This window comes from Lynx rufus, unplaced genomic scaffold (genome assembly GCF_022079265.1).
Source record: "Lynx rufus isolate CCGP_SWC_20201006 ecotype Redwood Valley unplaced genomic scaffold, mLynRuf1.p SCAF_19, whole genome shotgun sequence".
NCBI classification, from domain to species: Eukaryota; Metazoa; Chordata; class Mammalia; order Carnivora; family Felidae; genus Lynx; species Lynx rufus.
The window spans coordinates 5,163,759-5,187,469 of NW_025814833.1; the positions used below are offsets into that span (position 1 = coordinate 5,163,759).

The window sequence follows — 23,711 nt, forward strand, 5'->3', positions numbered from 1 at the left end:
TTCATGCTGCTATCACAAAATACCACAAATTTGGTACTTTATATACAATAGAAATGTATTTCTCACAATTTTGGAGGCTGAAATTCTAATATCAGGCTGCCAGCATGGTCAGGTTCTGGTGGGAGCCCTCTTTTGGCTTGCAGGCTGCTGATTTCTTAGATCTTCACATGCCAGAAAGAGGGCTAGGTAACTCTTTGGCCTTTTCTCATAAGCACACTAATCCTACTCCGAGGGCACTGCCATCATGATCTCATTACCTCCCAAAGTCTTCTCCTTCAAATACCATAACATTGGGATTAAGATTTCAACATATGAATTTGGCAGTATTGGAGAGGTATTGGGGATAAACAGACATTTTGTCTATTGCTGATGCTGTTTGCCTGATTGTATTTCTATTTTATTTTCAGGCTTTTTGTATATTTTAATCTAATGTATTCTCCTATAGACATCATTTGATCCTGCTTTTAAATATGGTCTGACAATCTCCGAATTTTGATTGGCTTGTTTAATGCAGTCACATTCAGTGTTATTATTGATATAATTAGATTTTTCTCTGCCTTTTTTGTTTTTGATATTTTTCATGCTTTTTTTGTTCTTCTGTACCTCCTTTATAGCCTTCTTTTTTAGGAAGTGAATACCTTCTAGTTAAATATTATAATTACTTTAATGATTTTCTTCACTGTATTTTTGAGTTATTTTCTTACTGGTTGCTGTAGTGCTTACCATGGGCATCATAGCCTGTCAGAATCTACTTAAGATTTACAGCAACTTAATTTCAGTAAGATACAGAAATATCACTCCTCTGAAACCCTATTCCCTTTTTCTCCTTTTTATGCTATTATTGTTATACATATTATATCTATATAAGTTACAAACTCAAAAATACATTGTTATAATTAGAATGTCCCAAGTAAACTCAAGTTCCTTAGAGAGAGCTTCAGAGGTCTCTGGTTTTATGGTTCCCCCACCCCAGCCCCACCAACACCCAGGTAAAACCTCCATGACAGTGTTCCAGAGTGGGGTGCAGGAACAGTGACCTGCTTCTCTCGAAGTGACACTCTGCTTTACGAGCAGGGGCACAGGGAAGGACAGTAGCATCTGGTCTTCTCAACTTGCTTCTGCTAGTATCCACCCTGTGCTCTGTGAGTGAACCGTGGTTAGGGCAGTTGAGTACAGTACTCTCAGTCGGCCATACCTGGGGTAGAGTTTTTGTCTTGTGAGTTGAGGGTATGTGGAACACAAAAGCCTTAGAATTCTCGGCTATTTAAAATTGGAATAGAGCTTTTACAACTTCGAACTGGTCAAGGGGGAGAATGAGAAATGCTGATGACCTGTTCTAGTGAGACACTGTAGTACTCAACTCATAGCTGGAGGGAGGGAGAAGGAGCTCCAGGTTCATGTCTGCTTCCACCTTGTGTGGAGCTTTTGTCAAGCTGAATAAAGGGGAGAGGAAGGGAGTGGGTCATGGCTAAAATGCCATAGATTCTTGTTCTTCATAACTAAGATGTAGTAAATTTTGTTGAATGGTGTTTCTTCATTTGCTGTAGGTTCTTAGGGTAATATCCAGAGACATAAATTTTATTTTTCCTAAATGTCACCAGCTCTTTTCGTTTGCTAGGGAGACGATCCACAGAGCTCTTCAAGCTGTCATTCACAAAGCCAAGGCATGGCATTGACTTTTTGAAGAGTCCATGGTAGTTGTCCTTCATATGTACCACATTCCAAATTTGTCTGATTATTTCCTTGTATCATGTCATTTTACAATTAATTATACTTGATGTAATTACTGATACATTTCTTTTATTTTTCCTGTTTTTTCTAAGATAGCACTTTCTCTCTTTTGCTTTTTTTTTGGATTTATTAAATATTGTCCCTTCCACTCCTTTAGAATTAACACCTCACTTACCTTCTTTTAAGGTTTACCCTAGGAATTAGAATACCTAAATTGTATGCTTACCTTATCAAAGTCTAAAGTAGTCAATACCTATGCCTGTTTTCTACACAATTACAATAACCTTAGAAATATTTTAACTTCAGTCATCCTCTCCTGATTTATAATGTGTTATCACTGTGATTTTCTTTTAGGTCTGTACTTTTGAACCCTGTGGCTCTCTTTATAATTGTGTTTTATAGTTACTACTTGTTTGCATTTACCCATGAATATAACACTTTTTTTCTCCATTACTTTTGGTATTTTAGACCTCCCATTTCAATTGCATTTCCTGTCATTATGAAGGGAGAAGATATTAAAAGGTTTTGAATTTCATTTTGTGTAGTCCTGCTAAAGACCTACTTTCTCAGTTTTTATTTGTCTAAAAATGTCTGTATTTTCACCTTCCTCTTGAAAGGTATCTTTACTGGGTAAAAAATATAAGTTGACAGTTTTCTCTCAGCATATAAAGATGCCATTCTAGTCTTCTGGCTTCCATTGTACTTCTGAGAATTAATCTATAAATAATTGTCACTCCTTTGAAGGCAGTCTCCCTTGTCTTTCTTGATATTTTTAAAGCCTTGTCTTTGGTTTTATGTTCTGAAGTTACTAATTTGTATCTAGTGTACAAATTTTTGATTTTTCTTCCATTGGATCTTTCAGACTTCTTGAATTACAGATATATTTTTTTTTAACATTTATTTATTTTTGAGACAGGGAGAGACAGAGCATGAACGGGGGAGGGTCAGAGAGAGGGAGACACAGAATCTGAAACAGGCTCCAGGCTCTGAGCTGTCAGCACAGAGCCCGACGCGGGGCTCGAACTCACAGAGTGCAAGATCGTGACCTGAGCCGAAGTCGGCCACTTAACCGACTGAGCCACCCAGGCGCCCCTAATTACAGATATTTTTAATTATTTCTTGAAAACCCTGCCATTATCTCTAATTCTTGTCCCTGCTCCATTCCTTCTTTCACCTCTTCTTCTGTAAACCTGATTACCTATATGCTCTCCTTCCTCACTTTGCTTCCATGCTTCTTCACTATCATTTCACATTTTCCCTGTTTTATCTCTATAAATACATTATATCTATACATTATAGATAATTTAGATAATTATAGATATATTTATAATGTATAGAAATACATTATATCTATAATACATTATAGATAATTTCTTAACTTTGTCATGTTTTAAACTGTCTCTCAGCTATATGCAGTCTGCTGTGAAGCCCATCCACTGAGTTTTAAATTTCATGGTTTTTAACTTCTAAAATTTATATTTTATTTCAATTCAGCTATGTTACCTTTCTTTTTTTACAATTTCTTGGTTCATTTATTATTTTCAAGTTTTAAAATATCTATAATGATTATAAAAATAGTTATATATTTTGTGTCTAATAATTCTAATACCCAAAATTGCTGAGCAGCTTCTGCTGTCAGATGTTTCTCTAGGTTTTTGCTTATGGTATTTTGTTTCCTTGTGTGCTTAGTGATTTTTGAATAAGATACCTTATTTTCCTTTCGAGAAAATTTTTGGGGGGGGCACCTTCAACTCAGGTCATGATCTCACAACTCATGATCTCACAGCTCTGGGTTCGAGCCCCATATTGGGCTCTATGCTGACAGCTCAAAGTCTGGAACCTGTTTCAGATTGTGTGTCTCCTTCTCTCTCTCTTTGCCCCTCCCCTTCTCACACTCTGTCTCTTGCTCTCTCTCTCTCTCTCTCACAAATAAACATTAAAAATATAAAAAAAATTATTTTGAATTCTTTGAAGTTTACTATGAAGGTATATTCTTCTACATAAGATTTGTATGTATTTCTACCCAGCTTCTGGGAGATCAAAGCAATAGGAGTCTACTCTAAGCAAATTTGTAATTTGAGATTACTGGGTCACCCAGCTAAATGCTAATTTGGATTGCAGATCTGTATGTGGGCCAGTTTGTGGTTATACTTTCTCAAAGATGCTTTCCCCCTGTACTTCTCTGCTGAGTGCTAAGGTATCTTTCTTAAAATTCTCTAGGGATGAAATCCATCGGGTACTTATATAATACCTTTACACTGAAGAAGTTGTGAAACAAGAATCTTAAATTCTCCAGTTTTGCTAAATGCCCTCAGGGCAAAAGTAGTTTCATTGGTCAGTTTACTGTTATTTTTTTTTTTCTCTAGATTTTGGCCTGATACCTCCTTTTGTGCTTCTCTTTGATGCTTTAAGACATATTTACATTTTAAAAGCATTTTTAGTTTCTTTCTTAAGCAGGCATATCAGTCAGGATACTTAACTAGCCACATTATTGGACTATTTCTTATTTTTCTATGCCATTATTTTGTAGTTTATATAGCTTAAATCACTGTATCAGAATTACCTGGAGATGTTTATTAAAATTTTGGATTCTGGTAGCCAATTTCAAGCTTATTGAAATAGCATTTGTAAGATGGGATCCTAATACCTGAATTTTTGTGAATTTCTTTAAGTGATCTTAATACATACAGAAGTTTGCTTTCATTTCCACTTTTAATTCTCGTATCTGTTTCTTTTTCTTTTTTTTTTTTTAACCGTGGGGGCCTGAGATCTCAATTCATTGTTTTCTATACTTGTCCTAGCACCCTCTGTTGAACAATCCATTATTTTCACATTTATTGGATAAAAGTCAATTTTTATCATATAATGTGTGTGTGTTTCTGGTCTTTTTGTTATAGTTCATTGAGTTGCCTGTTCTTTGAACAACACCATACTGTTTTAATTATTGTAGCTTCGTGATGTGTTTTACTATGTGATGATAAGAAATCTTCCATACTTTTTATTATTTTCTCCCTAAAAATTTTAAAACATTACTATAGTTGCATCATTTTCTTGCTTTAACAGTGTTCAGTGACTTTGCAGAATTGGTTTTTCCAGTTTTTTAAAATATTTTCTTTCTTTGGCCATATCTCCTACTATACTTTTCTCATATGGATTTAAGAAGTCCTTAGACTGAGGTACTTAATATTTAATCTGGCTCTTTGCCTACAAAAATTTTGTGTTTTGATTTTAGTACTTAGCATGGGCATTTTTCCTCTAGATATCTTTCTGTCCATTCTTCAAAATTGAAGTTGATTTATTTACCTTCTCTACAGAGCTGTTAGTGAACACTTCACACTCAAGGGAGTCCTCTTTGTTAACTTTGATAGCAATTATTGACTATACCATTCGTTTTTACTTGGTAAATCCTACTGAATCACATACTGTAAGATCTGGAAGCTTCCTAAAGAGGTTATATCATCCATCTGTCATTTTACCAAAGAGAAAATTGAGGTCTAGGATATGGGAATGATTTGTTTATAGATTCCTTTTTTTATATATTCTTTTTTTAGAGTTTCCTAATGATTCAATTGCTGAAGTAAACTCAGAATGTATTTCTTGTATTTTAGAGCTCATTCTGTTACCATTGTCTCCTATGTCATTATTCCATTGTATTTAAATTTTATTTTTATTTATTTAGGCATAGGGTTTTTTGTTTTTTTTAACTAGATTGGAAGTTTCTTAAAGACAGCACTCGTGTCTACACATTTTATGGTACAACTCATAGCTCTAAAACTGTGCTTTGTGCTTATTGGGCACCTAATTAATATTAATGGCTGTTTGTAAAAAAACATGTTGCTGCATTAACCTAATGTCAAATTGGGGCTATTTCCATGTGGGCATCACTGTTATAACTGTATGAAAAGTGGCATCTAGTGGTCGGTGTGTGTATTACAATTAGCTTTAAAAACAAAAAAAGCCAGAGTACCAGTGTCATTGTAAAGTAGGTGGAATAAATAGAATATAAATTACATTTTAAAACTGAATTCAAACAAATATCAAATGTTTTAAGTAGTGACCTCTCTAAAGTATAGCTACATTTGAAGTAATAAGTGAAAAAAGGTGAAATTACTGATTTTAAAGAAAAATTATATATAAAATTACCTTTGAATTGACATGCACACTTATTCAAAGTTATATTGTTTGTTTAAAAATTATATTAGAAGTTGGAGGATATTGTTGGATACTTAGAAGTCAAAAATATTATAAGTAAAATTCATGTAGTATCTTCTCCATATTAACAAACCCTTTCTGTCTATTGTTTTGCATTATTCTCAGGAGCTTAATTTGTATTTTAAAAAGAAGGATTTCTTAATGAAAAATGAAAATGGAAAGTTGTACCATCTTTTACTTGTAACACCAGAAAACTATGCACCAATATTTACATTTCAAGTGTAGACAGGGGTGCCTGGGTGGCTCAGTCGGTTAAGCATCCGATTTCAGCTCCGGTCATGATCTCTTGGTCCATGGGTTCGAGCCCCGCATCAGGCTCTGTTGCTGACAGCTCAGAGCCTGGAGCCTCCTTCGGATTCTGTGTCTCCCTCTCTCTATGCTCCTCCCCCACTCATTCTCTGTCTCTCTCCATCTCTAAAAAATGAAGAAACGTTAAAAAAATTTAAAAAATAAAGTATAGACATACATTTCAAAGTCAAATGTTAATTGTTTTTAAATGTATAGCCATTTTGTACACTATCCTTTATCCTCCATTAATGCTTGTAACTGATTATTGATAATATGCACAATCTAATTCAGTGAATATGACCATTGACAGTTCTCATCTTGTGAATTGGTATCTTCTAAAATTTGTAAGCTTATACTTTGGAATCTACAATTCATGTTTACACAAAAAAGTTATACATCTTAAATTAACCTCTGTTACTGACACACTGTAATGTAATTTTTCTGTATGGAATTATCCTTTCCATTAGAGAGCAGTGATGTACGGTCTTTGCATCTCTACCTACACCTAGTGTGACATAGTGGCTGGCATATAACAGGTGATCAATAAGTATTTGTTGAATTAGTTTTATATGTTGGAAAGAGCTGTGTCTTATTCGTGTTTATTGCTTAACAAGTTTTCTGGCCTCTAATAATGCTCAATTCATGTTTGATGAGTAAGTCTGTATAAGTCCATTTCACTTGTAATGTAGTTGATGTATAATACTGAAACCTAATATCAACTATGTATGATGAATAATAGCTGCATAACAGCCTTTCGATTAGAAATGTCAGGAGCATCTGTTACAGGAACAGCAACTTGCAGAGTGAGAGATTACCCCCAACATCAACCATTGTTGTTTGCTCTTAATCAGGAAAAGGAGTTCCAGCATCTGGCTAGCTTCTAGTTGCAGCTGAGTAGATTAGGAGTTATGACTAGAAGGATGAGGTCAGTAATTTGATAAGGATTGGGGAAAGTATTCTGGTAGTGGTTGGAGTAAAGGAACACAGGGAATGTTGGGAAGGACACTTAGGTACTTTTTAAGTCACAGTTTTCCAAGGCTGAGCATTGATACACATTATTTGGTATTTACATCACATAAAAGTTTCTCTTATTTAATGAAAAGTATACCTTGGGATGAGCACTGGGTGTTGTATGGAAACCAATTTGACAATAAGTTTCATATATTGAAAAAATAAATAAATAAAAATAAAAATAAAAAATAAAAGAGATCCCCAAATCAAAAAAATAAAAATAAAAACAAAAATAAATTAAAAAAAGAAAAGTATACCACCTTACTGTCCATAAATGGAGAGCTATCTACATAGGTTAAACTAACTACTATTTGTTTTTCTAAGGAGTTCAGCTTTATGTCAGAGTATAGGGTAGATCTGGATGGCAGAAGTCATCTATTATCTTCTTCTCTTATGGGTTCTTATTTTATTTTTTAAGATTTTTATTGTTTTTAACTAATCTCTGCACCCATCGTGGAGCTCAAACTCACAACCTCGAGATCAAGGCTCCACTGACTGCTCCACTGACTGAGCTAGCCAAGTGCCTCTCTTATGGGTCCTTATTTTGGAGGAGGATATTTTTCTGGCTTCAAGACCTCAATTCTTAATATGAATAAAGGAATTTATTAGTAGTGGCTTTTTAGAGGATCTAGGCTGTGGGAACAACATTTGTGGTAAAACTTGTTGGAGTCATTATAGACTGAACTACTAGCAATGAGAGAATGGGAGCGAAGAAAAAAAGTTGGTAAAAGATAGCATTACATATTTTATGCCCCATGATTGCTCACGAGTGCAGAGAGTCAAGCAACTTCGACTGTCAGACATCTTTACCTAGTCACCAAGGTCATTGCTAATATAGATTGAAAGGTCATTTCTTGAATGTGATGTTAGGAGAAAGAAAAGAGTTCCTAAGAGCTTGGACAAATGGCAAATAATATTACAGGGAAATTGTTTGAATTGCTTTTTAATTTTTAGTATCTTTTTAAAAGGATATTTTTCACTTTAAAATTATGAAAGTTACATCTGCTCATTATGAAAAGATCAAATGGAAATGTGTACCATAAAAGGTGAAAGCTTCCCCAGAGGTAACTATTGTTTGCAATTTGGTGTATATCTGTTCAGATATTTTTCTGGTATTAGTTTTACAAATTTGGATTGTTGAGTTTAGTTGAGGGGTAAGTCAGAGACTGATTTTCAGCTTCATATTTAATAATCTTTCTCCCTCTTTTTCTTCCTTATAGGCTTGCTATGGGTGTTCTCCAGGATCAAAATGTGACTGTAGTGGTGTAAAAGGAGAAAAGGTGAGATTTGAGACGAGCCTTTGAAAACTTAGTAAAACCAGTAAAATAGTGTTTTAATATGTTTTTTTTTAAATCAGGGCGTCTACCTCAGCATCTAAGTAAATAAAATGAATTCTACCATACTGCTTATTTTAGATAATTATAAGGATTAGACTATATCTCAGGAGTTAGCAAACATTTTCTGTAAAAGACCATATAGTAAATATTTTAGGTTTTGTGGGCCACATAATATCCCTATCACACAATTTTTAACATTTTTTTTAAAAAGTCCTTTAAGAGTATAAAAAAATGTCTTAGCTCTTGGACTGTACAAAACAGACTTCTTACTGCATTTGGTCTGAGAGCTGTAGTCTACCAACCTATCTATGATCAATCTTGTTAAAACCACTAACTTAATAGGCAAAAGAAGAAAAAAACACTAAGAAAGAAACTAACATTTATCAGGCTACTCATCTGTATTGAGTATCATACTAGCCAATTTCATGTATTTTTATCTAGTCCATGTAAGTTAATGATTAGTGAACCTCTATTTTTATTTCACTTTTCTAATAGCAGCACCTCTATTGTATACATACGATAATTACAAAGTAAGTATTGGTGGGGCACCTGGGTGTCTCAGTCGATTAAGCATCTGACTTCGCGAGCTCAGGTCATGATCTCAAGGTTCATGAGTTCAAGCCACACGTCGGGTTCTGTAATGACAGCTCAGAGCCTGGAGCCTGCTTCAGATTCTGTGTCTCCCTCTCTCTCTGCTTCTCCCCTGCTCATGCTCTCTCTTTGTCTCTCAAAAATAAATAAACGTTAAAAAAATTTTTTTAAAAACAAAACAAAAAAACCTAAGTATTGGTGAGGATTAAGTAGCATAAACCTAGCCACTCTGAATCAATGACTGACAGTGAAATTAGAAGATTAAAACACGATAGCGAATTGTGCTAGGAGAAATGGGTTTATACTCTAGTCTTCACTGTCTAGGGCTTAATAAATATTTTTGAATGAATCAGTGAATATTTCTAATTATATATGACAAATTTTAGGATATTATTTCAAGAGCATATTCCATTTAGGGATATAGAATGTCTATTAGCACATTAAAGATGTTTAAAAGTCCTGATATTAAGAAACTTATTTGTTTTGCAATGCCATATTTCCAAGTTCCATTTGACCCACTTCTTTCTAACAGAACACCTATTAATAATAATTGAATTGTGTTATCTAGAACACCTATTTTTTAAAAATTTTTAAATGTTTATTTATTATTTTTTGAGAGCCAGAGAGCGTGACCAGGGGGAGGGGCAGAGAGAGAGGGAGACACAGAATCCGAAGCAGGCTCCAGGCTCTGAGCTGTCAGCACAGAGCTCAATGTGGGGTTCAAACTCACAGACTGTGACATTATGATCTGAGCTGAAGTCAGACGCTTAACCGACTAAGCCACCCAGGCACCCCTAAAACACGTATTTAAGTGACATTAGTTTGAGGGAAGTAGTTTTATTTATTTTTTTTATTTTTTAAAAGTGTTTATTTATTTTTGAGAGAGACAGAGTGCGAGCAGTGGAGGGACAGAGAGAGGGAGACACAGAATCCGAAGCAGGCTCCAGGCTCCTAGCTGTCAGCACAGAGCCCGATGCAGGGCTCAAACTCATGAGCTGTGAGATCATGACCTGAGCCAAAGTTGGACGCTCAACCGACTGAGCCACCCAGGCACCCCGGGAGTAGTTTTATAGTAAGGGTGCTTTCTGTAGTGATAAAAAGAACAAAAGAGATTCATTTCTAATATTGGCACGGTGATTTTTATCAGACTAACTCTTCTTAAAATAAGAAGTAAATACTCTGGACAAAAATAACACCTACTTAATGGTCATATAGTGACCAAAAGTAGGAAAAAGTTAGAGAGGATTCTACTCTTGAAAGAAAGGGAGTACACTGAGCAAGTTTGCACTTAGGTGGCTTTTCTCCTGAGAGCACCCTTGAGTCTGCTTGGCAAAGGATGGCTAGAATCCAGACTAAAAGCCACAGTCTTCTTGGCTTGAGAAGTTGAGGAACGAGTTGAGGATTCCAGAATGACTGGAAAATGATAGGAGATATGCTGCAATAGAGGGAGCCACAGAGAATGGAGCCCAAAAATTTCCCTATAAACCCAAATTCTTGATTGAGTCCTGAACTTTATATGTATAGGGGAGGATTCACACAATCCACCAAAAGGAATAGCTGGAAGCCTGCGATAACTGAACATAGATTTAACTGCTGTCCACTGAAGGGAAAATACAATTTTTAAGTTTTAGTTCACCTGAGTTTACTATTTTCTAAAGCAAAAGTTCAATACTCTTCCAAGGAAGAAAAAAGAACCTAGGATGTCTACAACATACAATGTCTAATGTGCTATTAAAAATTATAGGCATGAGAAGTAACAGGTAATAGTGATCCATAGTCAAGAAGAAGACTCATGAATGAAAACTAACTCTGAAATGACACCTATTAAAATTTGTAGATAAAGATTTAAAGCAGATAAGATAAATATATTTGTTGATTTAAAGGGAAATGTGCTCCTAAGAATGAATAAATAGAGCATCACAATAGAACACTGGAAACTAAAAATAATGAGGAAAATCTAGATTTGAAAAGCAAAATATCAGAAAGAACAATTTACCAGATTGGCTTATAACAGCAGAATGATGACAGTGGAATAGAGGGTCAGTGAACTTAGAGATGAATCAGAGCAAAAATGCAACCTGAAGAACAAAGGGAAAGAATAGGGCCTCAGTGACCTCTGGGACAATAAAAATGGTTTAATGTAAATGTAAATGGGGTCCCCTAACAATGGGAGAGATAAAACAGGGGAGAAAAAGGAATAAAAATTAATAGGACAGTGGTAATAGCAAGAATTTTGTACATTTGGTGAGAAATATAATTTTTTTAAATATGAAATTTATTGTCAAATTGGTTTCCATACAACACCCAGTGCTCATCCCAACAGGTGCCCTCCTCAATGCCCATCACCCACCCTACCCTCCCTCCCACCCCCCCTATCAACCCTCAGTTTATTCTGTTTTTAAGAGTCTCTTATGGTTTGGCTCTCTCCCTCTCTAACTTTATTTTTTCCTTCCCCTCCCCCATGGTCTTCTGTTAAGTTTCTCAGGATCTACATAACAGTGAAAACATATGGTATCTGTCTTTCTCTGTATGACTTATTTCACTTAGCATAACACTTTCTAGCCTCTACTACAAAGTTGTAATCATCAAGACAGCATGGTATTGGCACAAAAACAGACACATAGAGCAATGGAATAGAATAGAGACTCCAGAATTGGACCCACAAAAGTATGGCCAACTAATCTTTGACAAAGCAGGAAAGAATATCCGATGGAAAAAAGACAGTCTCTTTAACAAATGGTGCGGGGAGAACTGGACAGCAACATGCAGAAGAATGAAGAAATATAAATTTATAGATATAATAAATTCAGCACATCACAAGCAGAATAACAACAAAGAAAACTATACTTAGACACATCATAATGAGTCTACTGAAAAATCAGATTAAAAGAAAATATTGAAGGAAGCTAGAGAAAAAAATACACATTACCTAAAGAGGCACAATGATATGAATGATGACGGGCTTCTCATCAGAGAGAATGGATACTGTACAACAATGTAAAAACATCACTAGAGAATTTAAAAAATCTGCAAACACAATTGTTGTATACAATTAAAATATACATAAAAATAAAGGCAAACAAAGAAACAAAAACTGGACTCTTAAATACAGAGAATGAAGTGGTGGTTGCCAGAGGGGAGAATGAGGGAGGGATAGGTTAAATAAGTGGAGGGGCTTAAGACGTACAAATTTCCACTTATAAAATAAACAAGTCATATAGATGAAAAGTGCAGCATAGGGAATATAGTCAACAATATTGCAATAACATTGTATGGTGACAGGTGGAGACTACACTTAGGGTGAGCCTTGAGTAATGCTGAGAATTGTGGGATGGAGTTAAAGCAGGGCTTAGTGGGAAAGAATTTTAAATACCTATGTTAAAAAAGAAGAAAGATTTAAAATCAATGATCTAAGTTTTCCACTTAAGAAGCTAGAAAAGGACAAGTAAATCAAATTAAATTTTTTAATATAATAAACACAGATGTATCAATCATTTTACTTTATTTTAAAAATTTTTTTTAATGTTTATTTATTTTTGAGAGACAGAGAGACAGAGCACGAGTGGGGGAGGGGCAGAGAGAGAGGGAGACACAGAATCTGAAGCAGGCTCCAGGCTCTGAGCTGTCAGCACAGAGTCCGACGCAGGGCTTGAATTCACAAATTGAACCATGAAATCATGACCTGAGCCACAGTCGGACACTTAACCAAATGAGCCACCCAGGCGCCCCTCAATCATTTTTCTTTAATAAGTAGCAAATCATGGCCAGTTATATTTCACTTCTACCCCATCCCCTTTGCCAAAACACATATTAGATTATTTTGAAAGGAATCCTAGATTTCATCCATAAGTATCTCATTGTATATTTTTAATATATAAGGAGTTTTAAACCATAACCAAAAATACCATTATTATACTGGAAGAATTAACATTTCCTTAATATTACCAAATATATAGTCACTACTAAAATTTCCTTGGTGGGGGTGCCTGGCTGCCTCAGTTGGTAGAGGCTACAACTCTTAATCTTGGGCTTATGAGTTGAAGCCCATGTTTGCTCAATTGAATTTCATCAAAATTAAGAACTTAGTTTTTCTGAAGACATTGTTGAGGGAATGAAAACACAATCCACAGTTTAGGAAAAAATATTTGCAAATCACATATCTCCTAAAAAGCCTTCTATCCAAAATACATAAAGACATTTCAAAAGTCAATAATAAAACACGTATCCCAAAATAAAATTAAATTAGAAACAAAGCAGCAAAAGATTTTAAGGTACTTCACAAAATAAGATATGTAAATGGCAAATAAACACATTAAAAGTTACTCAAAATTGTTAATTAGGGAAATGCATAATAAAACCATAATAAGATACCACTATAAACCTACTAGAATGTCTAAATATTAAAATACATCCATACTAAGTATAGGTGAGGATGTGAAGCAACTAGAACTATTATAGATTGCTTTTTTTTTTCTTTAAATTCAAGTTAGTTAACATACAGTGTAGTCCTGGCTTCAGGATTGGAACCCAATGATTCATTTCTTACATATGACACCCAGTGCTCAACCCAAAAAGTGTCCTCCATAACGCCCATCACCCATCCCTCCACCCACCTCCCAACCAGCAACCCTCAGTTTGTTCTCTGTATTTAAGAGTCTTTTATGGTTTGCCCTCCCTTTCGGTTTTTATCTTATTTTTCCTTTCCTTCCCCTATGTTCGTCTGTTGTGTTTCTCAAATTCCACATTTGAGTGAAATCATATGATATATGTCTTTTTCTGACTGACTTATTTTGCTTAGCATAATACACTCTAGTTCCATCCATGTTGTTACAAATAGCAAGATTGCTGATGCAAATACAAAATGATGCGAACACTTAGGAAAAAAGTTTGACAGTTTCTTTAAAAGGTAAGCATAAACCTATCAGATGACTGTCCTTTCCTAGGCATTTACTGATGAGAAGTGAAAGCATATGTCCATACAAAACTTGTACATTAGTTCATGGTAGCTTTATTTGTAATAACCAGAAACAGGAAACTCAATTGCTATTAACAGGTGGATGATGGGGCGACTGGGTGACTCAGTTGGTTAAGCGTCTGACTTCAGCTCAGGTTATGATCTCATGGTTGGTGGGTTTGAGCCCCACGTCAGGCTCTGTGCTGACAGTTCAGAGCCTGGAGCCTGCTTCAGATTCTGTGTCTCCTCTCTCTGACCCTCCCCCATTCATGCTCTGTTTCTCTCTGTCTCAAAAATAAATAAAACATTTAAAAAATTTAACAGGTGGATGAACCAACAAATTGTCATATATTCATACAATGGAATACTACTCAGCAATAAAAAGGAATGGACTATTGACATAAACCACAACATGTCTAAATCTCAAAATAATTATGCTGAATGGAAAGTTAGACAAAAGAGTACATTCTGTATAATTCCATGTATATAAAATTCTAGAAAATGAAAATTAATTTATAATGACTGAAAAGAAATCAGTCATCACCTGGGGTGGGGGATGAGTAGAGGCATGAGGAAAATATTATAAAAGAGAACATGGAACATTTTTTTATATTTATGATGTTCACTTCAATATTTTTTTTTATTTAAAAAAATTTTTTTGAGCTTATTTATTTTGAGAAAGAAAGAGGGAGAGAGAGACAGAGACAGAGACAGAGAGAGAGCAAGCAGGGGAGGGGCAGGGAGAGAAAGGGAGAGAGAGAATTCCAAGCAGGCTCTGAGCTGTCAGCACAGAGCCTGATGCGAGGCTCAAACCCCCGAACCCGTGAGATCATGATGTGAGCCGAAATCAAGAGTCAGAAGCTTAACTGACTGAGCCACCCAGGCGCCCCAACTTCAATATTGGTTTTAATTAAAGACTTACTTTTTTAAGAGCAGTTTTAGGTTCACAGTAAAATTGAAAGAAAGATACAGAAATTTCGCCTATACCTCTGGCTCACACATGCATACATGCATAGTTTCCCTAATGAGAGTGGTACATTTGTTACAATTGATGAACCTACATTTGATATATCATTATCACCCCAAAGTTCAAGTTTACCTTAGAGTTCATTCTTGGTGTTGTACATTCTGTGGATTTGGGCAAGTGTATAATGACATGTATCCATCATTTTATTATCATATGAATATTTTCAATGCCTTATAAATCGTTTGTGCTCCACCTATTCAACTTTACCATCCCCACCCCTGGAAACCACTGATCTCTTTACTGTCTCCATAATTGTATTTTCCAGAATATCATATAGTTAGAATCATACAGTGTGCAGCCTTTTCAGATTGGCCTTTTTCACTTAGGTAATCTGCATTTAAAGTTCCTCCATGTCTTTTCATAGCCAAATAGTTCATTTCTTTTTAGTGCTAAATGATAGTCCATTGTCTGCATGTGGCAGTTTCTTTATCTGTTCATCTGCTAAAGGACATCTTGGTTACTTCCAAGTTTTGGCAATGATGAATAAAATTGCTAGTAAGCATACATGTGCAGTTTTGTGTGTGTGGATGTAAGTTTTAAACTCCTTTGGATAAATACCAAGAAACATCATTGCTAGATCATATGAGTATGTTTAGTTTTGTAAGTCACTGCCAAACTGTCTTGCAAAGTAGATGTATCATTTTGCCTTCCCACCAGCAATGAATGAGAGTTCCTGTTGCTCCACATCTTTGCCAGCCTTTGGTGTTGTCAGGGTTTTAGATTGTAGCCATTTTATTGGGTATGTGGTGGTATGTAGTTGTTCAGTTTGCATTTCCCTGATGCCATATTGTGTGGAGCATCTTTTCATATGCTTATTTTCCATCTGTATATCTTCTTTGATGAGATATCTGTTAAACTCTTTGGCCCATTTTAAAATCAGATTTTTTGCTTTCTTATTGTTCACTTGTAAGAGTTGTTTGTATAGTTCAGATAATTTTTCTTTATCAGATGTGTCTTTTGCAAATATTTTCTCCCAGTCTGTCTTATCTTCTCATTCTCTTAACACTATCTTTCACAGAGCAGAAGCTTTTAATGTTAATGCAGTTCAGCTTATCAGTTATTTCTTTCATGGATTATGCCTTTTTGTATCTAAAAAGTTATCACCACACCCAAGGTCACCTAGATTTTCTCTCCTGTGTTATCTTTTAGGAGTTTTATAGTTTTCTATTTGATCCATTTTGAGTTGATTTTTATGAAGAGTGTGAGGTCTCTGTCTAGATTTTTTTTTTACATATGGATGTCTAGTTGAGCAACATTTGTTGAAAAGACAAGGAAATTTTTGTGAGTGATGGATATGTTCATTATTTTGATTGTCACCTATGTGAAAAAAAATTTCAAATTGTATACTTTAAATATGTGCAATTTATTATATATTAATTGTACCTCAGTAAATCTGCTTTTAAAAAGTAAGATTAATACAGAAATAATAAAATATGTCAATTCTGGCAAAGAAATGTGTCCAAGTGCACACTGCTAAAAACAAAACTTGCTAGACTCCTGATGACAACAAGAAATTAACCAGCTGACAACCTAAAATTCATGTCACGTAGATTGTAACTATGTTTATCATGGTGAACATAGATTAATGTATAGAATTGTCAAATCACTATGTTGTACACCTGCAACTAGTATAACATTGTATGTCAACTATACTTAAATAAAAATTATAAAGTAAAATAAAATTCATGTCACACTGACACATTATCTTAACAAGGTGTTCCCCTCTACCAGTGGCATCGGTACTTACTGGGTGCTTGTTAGAAATGCAAGTTCCTAGGTTCCATAGCAGACCTACTCAATGTAACTCTGGGGGTAGGACCAGGCAATCTGTGTTTTAACAAGTTGTCTAAGTGGTTTTGATACAAGCTACAATTTAATCTGACGTACATTATCTCCATTTGGTAGTTGTCAAAGATCTATATTCTTGTTCTCCTAATTATATTACATCAAATATTTCTTTGTACTATATAATTATAAAAACACAATAGTAATTACTCAAAAAGAAGAGAAAATTGCCTATAACTTCATTTTTTTTAGTTAATCATTGTTTTCATTTGTTCATTAATGGCATTGCCTTTCCCATGTGTTTATATAGTTTTTAGACTTTTGCAATATTATAATCCAAAAATAATGTAAACCTTAATGCTCATTATAGCAGTTTGTCCCACGTTTTATTTTTTCTATCCTCATAAATCCAGTACTTTTCCTGTTAATTTTGTATCTGTCTTGAGAAAGCATTCTTAAAATATGTTTTTCATGCCCATGATCATGTAACTTTTTTTTTTTTTTTTTAGTTTTTACATCAAAATCCTTTTTTATTTTTTTTTATTTTTTTTTTATTTTTTTATTTTTTTTTATATGAAGTTTATTGACAAATTGGTTTCCATACAACACCCAGTGCTCATCCCAAAAGGTGCCCTCCTCAATACCCATCACCCACCCGCCCCTCCCTCCCACCCCCCATCAACCCTCAGTTTGTTCTCAGTTTTTAACAGTCTCTTATGCTTTGGCTCTCTCCCACTCTAACGTCCTTTTTTTTTTTTTTTTTTTTTTTTTTCCTTCCCCTCCCCCATGGGTTCCTGTTAAGTTTCTCAGGATCCACATAAGAGTGAAACCATATGGTATCTGTCTTTCTCTGTATGGCTTATTTCACTTAGCATCACACTCTCCAGTTCCATCCACGTTGCTACAAAAGGCCATATTTCATTTTTTCTCATTGCCATGTAGTATTCCATTGTGTATATAAACCACAATTTCTTTATCCATTCATCAGTTGATGGACATTTAGGCTCTTTCCATAATTTGGCTATTGTTGACAGTGCTGCTATGAACATTGGGGTACAAGTGCCCCTATGCATCAGTACTCCTGTATCCCTTGGGTAGATTCCTAGCAGTGCTATTGCTGGGTCATAGGGTAGGTCTATTTTTAATTTTCTGAGGAACCTCCACACTGCTTTCCAGAGCGGCTGCACCAATTTGCATTCCCACCAACAGTGCAAGAGGGTTCCCGTTTCTCCACATCCTCGCCAGCATCTATAGTCTCCTGATTTGTTCATTTTGGCCACTCTGACTGGCGTGAGGTGATACCTGAGTGTGGTTTTGATTTGTATTTCCCTGATAAGGAGCGACGCTGAACATCTTTTCATGTGCCTGTTGGCCATCTGGATGTCTTCTTTAGAGAAGTGTCTATTCATGTTTTCTGCCCATTTCTTCACTGGGTTATTTGTTTTTCGGGTGTGGAGTTTGGTGAGCTCTTTATAGATTTTAGATACTAGCCCTTTGTCCGATATGTCATTTGCAAATATCTTTTCCCATTCCGTTGGTTGCCTTTTAGTTTTGTTGGTTGTTTCCTTGGCTGTGCAGAAGCTTTTTATCTTCATAAGGTCCCAGTAATTCACTTTTGCTTTTAATTCCCTTGCCTTTGGGGATGTGTCGAGTAAGAGATTGCTACGGCTGAGGTCAGAGAGGTCTTTTCCTGCTTTCTCCTCTAAGGTTCTGATGGTTTCCTGTCTCACATTTAGGTCCTTTATCCATTTTGAGTTTACTTTTGTGAATGGTGTGAGAAAGTGGTCTAGTTTCAACCTTCTGCATGTTGCTGTCCAGTTCTCCCAGCACCATTTGTTAAAGAGGCTGTCTTTTTTCCATTGGATGTTCTTTCCTGCTTTGTCAAAGATGAGTTGGCCATATGTTTGTGGGTCTAGTTCTGGGGTTTCTATTCTATTCCATTGGTCTGTGTGTCTGTTTTTGTGCCAATACCATGCTGTCTTGATGATGACAGCTTTGTAGTAGAGGCTGAAGTCTGGGATTGTGATGCCTCCTGCTTTGGTCTTCTTCTTCAAAATTCCTTTGGCTATTCGGGGCCTTTTGTGGTTCCATATGAATTTTAGGATTGCTTGTTCTAGTTTCGAGAAGAATGCTGGTGCAATTTTGATTGGGATTGCATTGAATGTGTAGATAGCTTTGGGTAGTATTGACATTTTGACAATATTTATTTTTCCAATCCATGAGCAGGGAATGTCTTTCCATTTCTTTAAATCTTCTTCAATTACCTTCATAAGCTTTCTATAGTTTTCAGCATACAGATCCTTTACATCTTTGGTTAGATTTATTCCTAGGTATTTTATGCTTCTTGGTGCAATTGTGAATGGGATCAGTTTCTTTATTTGTCTTTCTGTTGCTTCATTGTTAGTGTATAAGAATGCAACTGATTTCTGTACATTGATTTTGTATCCTGCAACTTTGCTGAATTCATGTATCAGTTCTAGCAGACTTTTGGTGGAGTCTATCGGATTTTCCATGTATAATATCATGTCATCTGCAAAAAGCGAAAGCTTGACTTCATCTTTGCCAATTTTGATGCCTTTGATTTCCTTTTGTTGTCTGATTGCTGATGCTAGAACTTCCAGCACTATGTTAAACAACAGCGGTGAGAGTGGGCATCCCTGTCGTGTTCCTGATCTCAGGGAAAAAGCTCTCAGTTTTTCCCCGTTGAGGATGATGTTAGCTGTGGGCTTTTCATAAATGGCTTTTATGATCTTTAAGTATGTTCCTTCTATCCCGACTTTCTCAAGGGTTTTTATTAAGAAAGGGTGCTGGATTTTGTCAAAGGCCTTTTCTGCATCGATTGACAGGATCATATGGTTCTTCTCTTTTTTTTTGTTAATGTGATGTATCACGTTGATTGATTTGCGAATGTTGAACCAGCCCTGCATCCCAGGAATGAATCCCACTTGATCATGGTGAATAATTCTTTTTATATGCCGTTGAATTCGATTTGCTAGTAGCTTATTGAGAATTTTTGCATCCATATTCATCAGGGATATTGGCCTGTAGTTCTCTTTTTTTACTGGGTCTCTGTCTGGTTTAGGAATCAAAGTAATCCTGGCTTCATAGAATGAGTCTGGAAGTTTTCCTTCCCTTTCTATTTCTTGGAATAGCTTGAGAAGGATAGGTATTATCTCTGCTTTAAACGTCTGGTAGAACTCCCCTGGGAAGCCATCTGGTCCTGGACTCTTATTTGTTGGGAGATTTTTGATAACCGATTCAATTTCTTCGCTGGTTATGGGTCTGTTCAAGCTTTCTATTTCCTCCTGATTGAGTTTTGGAAGAGTGTAGGTGTTCAGGAATTTGTCCATTTCTTCCAGGTTGTCCAATTTGTTGGCATATAATTTTTCATAGTATTCCCTGATAATTGTTTGTATCTCTGAGGGATTGGTTGTAATAATTCCATTTTCATTCATGATTTTATCTATTTGGGTCATCTCCCTTTTCTTTTTGAGAAGCCTGGCTAGAGGTTTGTCAATTTTGTTTATTTTTTCAAAAAACCAACTCTTGGTTTCGTTGATCTGCTCTCCAGTTTTTTTAGATTCTATATTGTTTATTTCTGCTCTGATCTTTATTATTTCTCTTCTTCTGCTGGGTTTAGGCTGCCTTTGCTGTTCTGCTTCTATTTCCTTTAGGTGTGCTGTTAGATTTTGTATTTGGGATTTTTCTTGTTTCTTGAGATAGGCCTGGATTGCAATGTATTTTCCTCTCAGGACTGCCTTCGCTGCGTCCCAAAGCGTTTGGATTGTTGTATTTTCATTTTCGTTTGTTTCCATATATTTTTTGATTTCTTCTCTAATTGCCTGGTTGACCCACTCATTCGTTAGTAGGGTGTTCTTTAACCTCCATGCTTTTGGAGGTTTTCCAGATTTTTTCCTGTGGTTGATTTCAAGCTTCATAGCATTGTGGTCTGAAAGTATGCATGGTATAATTTCAATTCTTGTAAAGTTATGAAGGGCTGTTTTGTGACCCAGTATATGATCTATCTTGGAGAATGTTCCATGTGCACTCGAGAAGAAAGTATATTCTGTTGCTTTGGGATGCAGAGTTCTAAATATATCTGTCAAGTCCATCTGATCCAGTGTCTCATTCAGGGCCCTTGTTTCTTTATTGACCGTGTGTCTAGATGATCTATCCATTTCTGTAAGTGGGGTGTTAAAGTCCCCAGCAATTACCACATTCTTATCAATAAGGTTGCTTCTGTTTATGAGTAATTGTTTTATATATTTGGGGGCTCCGGTATTCGGCGCATAGACATTTATAATTGTTAGCTCTTCCTGATGGATAGACCCTGTAACTATTATATAATGTCCTTCTTCATCTCTTGTTACAGCCTTTAATTTAAAGTCTAGTTTGTCTGATATAAGTATGGCTACTCCAGCTTTCTTCTGGCTTCCAGTAGCATGATCAATAGTTCTCCATCCCCTCACTCTGAATCTAAAGGTGTCCTCAGGTCTAAAATGAGTCTCTTGTAGACAGCAAATAGATGGGTCTTGTTTTTTTATCCATTCTGATACCCTATGTCTTTTGGTTGGCGCATTTAATCCATTTACATTCAGTGTTATTATAGAAAGATACGGGTTTAGAGTCATTGTGATGTCTGTATGTTTTATGCTTGTAGTGATGTCTCTGGTACTTTGTCTCACAGGGTCCCCCTTAGGATCTCTTGTAGGGCTGGTTTAGTGGTGACAAATTCCTTCAGTTTTTGTTTGTTTGGGAAGACCTTTATCTCTCCTTCTATTCTAAATGACAGACTTGCTGGATAAAGGATTCTCGGCTGCATATTTTTGCTGTCTAGCACCCTGAAAATCTCGTGCCAATTCTTTCTGGCCTGCCAAGTTTCAAAAGAGAGATCAGTCACGAGTCTTATAGGTCTCCCTTTATATGTGAGGGCACGTTTACCCCTTGCTGCTTTCAGAATTTTCTCTTTATCCTTGTATTTTGCCAGTTTCACTATGATATGTCGTGCAGAAGATCGATTCAAGTTACGTCTGCAGGGAGTTCTCTGTGCCTCTTGGATTTCAATGCCTTTTTCCTTCCCCAGTTCAGGGAAGTTCTCAGCTATTATTTCTTCAAGTACCCCTTCAGCACCTTTCCCTCTCTCTTCCTCCTCTGGGATACCAATTATGCGTATATTATTTATTTTTAGTGTATCACTTAGTTCTCTAATTTTCCCCTCATACTCCTGGATTTTTTTATCTCTCTTTTTCTCAGCTTCCTCTTTTTCCATAACTTTATCTTCTAGTTCACCTATTCTCTCCTCTGCCTCTTCCATCCGAGCCGTGGTGGTTTGCATTTTGTTTTGCATTTCCTTTAAAGCGTTTTTCAGCTCCTCGTGACTGTTCCTTAGTCCCCTGATGTCTGTAGCAAGAGATTCTCTGCTGTCCTGTATGCTGTTTTCCAGCCCAGCGATTAATTTTATGACTATTATTCTAAATTCACTTTCTGTTATATTATTTAAATCCTTTTTGATCAGCTCATTAGCTGTTGTTATTTCCTGGAGATTCTTCTGAGGGGAATTCTTCCGCTTGTTCATTTTGGATAGTCCCTGGTGTGGTGAGGGCCTGCAGGGCACTTCCCCTGTGCTGTGGTGTATAACTGGAGTTGGTGGTCGGGGCCGCAGTCCGACCTGATGTCTGCCCCCAGCCCACCGCTGGGGCCACAGTCAGACTGGTGTGTGCCTTCTCTTCCCCTCTCCTAGGGGCGGGATTCACTGTGGGGTGGCGTGGCCCGTCTGGGCTACTTGCACACTGCCAGGCTTGTGATGCTGGGGATCTGGCGTATTAGCTGGGGTGGGAAGGCAAGGTGCACGGCGGCAGGGGGGGCAGGCTTAGCTCGCTTCTCCTTAGGTGATCCACTTCAGGAGGGGCCCTGTGGCAGCCGGAGGGAGTCAGATCGCTGCCGGAGGTTTGGCTCCGCAGAAGCACAGAGTTGGGTGTTCGCGCGGAGCGAGCAATTTCCCTGGCCGGAGCCGGTTCCCTTTGGGATTTTGGCTGGGGGATGGGCGGGGGAGATGGCGCTGGCGAGCGCCTTTGTTCCCCGCCAAACTGAGCTCTGTCGTCCGGGGGCTCCGCAGCTCACCCTCCCTTTGTCCTCCAGCCTTCCCGCTTTCCGAGCAGAGCTGTTAACTTATGACCTCCCAGACGCTAAGTCGCGCTTGCTGTCGGAACACAGTCCGTCAGGCCCCTCCGCTTTTGCAAGCCGGACTCGGGGGCTCTGCTTGGCTGGCGAGCCGGCCCTCCGCCACGGCTCCCTCCCGCCAGTCCGTGGAGCGCGCACCGCCTCGCCGCCCTTCCTTCCCTCTTCCGTGGGCCTCTCGTCTGCACTTGGGTCCGGTGACTCTGTTCTGCTAATCCTCTGGCGGTTTTCTGGGTTATTTAGGCAGGTGTAGGTGGAATCTAAGTGATCAGCAGGACGCGCGGTGAGCCCAGCGTCCTCCTACGCCGCCATCTTCCCAGAATCCCGATCATGTAACTTTCTTATTGTGATTATAAAGTGCCCTTCCTATAAAATTGTAACATTTTAATGGGCACCTTAGACTCACAAAGCATGTTCTCCTTCTAAGTAAATCAGTCTTTTATTCTTTTTAATACTGTCTTGTGTATATAAAAGTGCTTTATCACAAAAAGTTATCCTTTATATAATTTCTCTTAACCCTAACATTTTTTTTTTCTGAATTTGGGCAAAAGTATGTGCCATAAGTGTTATATAATCCATTAAGGAAGTTCATTCACTG

The 23,711-nt window shown here is 36.8% G+C and overlaps 1 protein-coding gene across 2 annotated transcripts in view; it reads left to right on the forward strand.

The window, feature by feature from the left end:
* The window catches only part of COL4A5 (collagen type IV alpha 5 chain), a 260,757-nt gene that overhangs the window by 96,299 nt on the left and 140,747 nt on the right, over positions 1–23,711 (forward strand). For both annotated transcript variants that reach the window (XM_047081902.1, XM_047081901.1), the window contains exon 2: positions 8,463–8,522. In XM_047081902.1, coding sequence (XP_046937858.1) covers positions 8,463–8,522 — 60 coding nt within the window. The remainder of the gene's footprint in view (positions 1–8,462; positions 8,523–23,711) is intronic.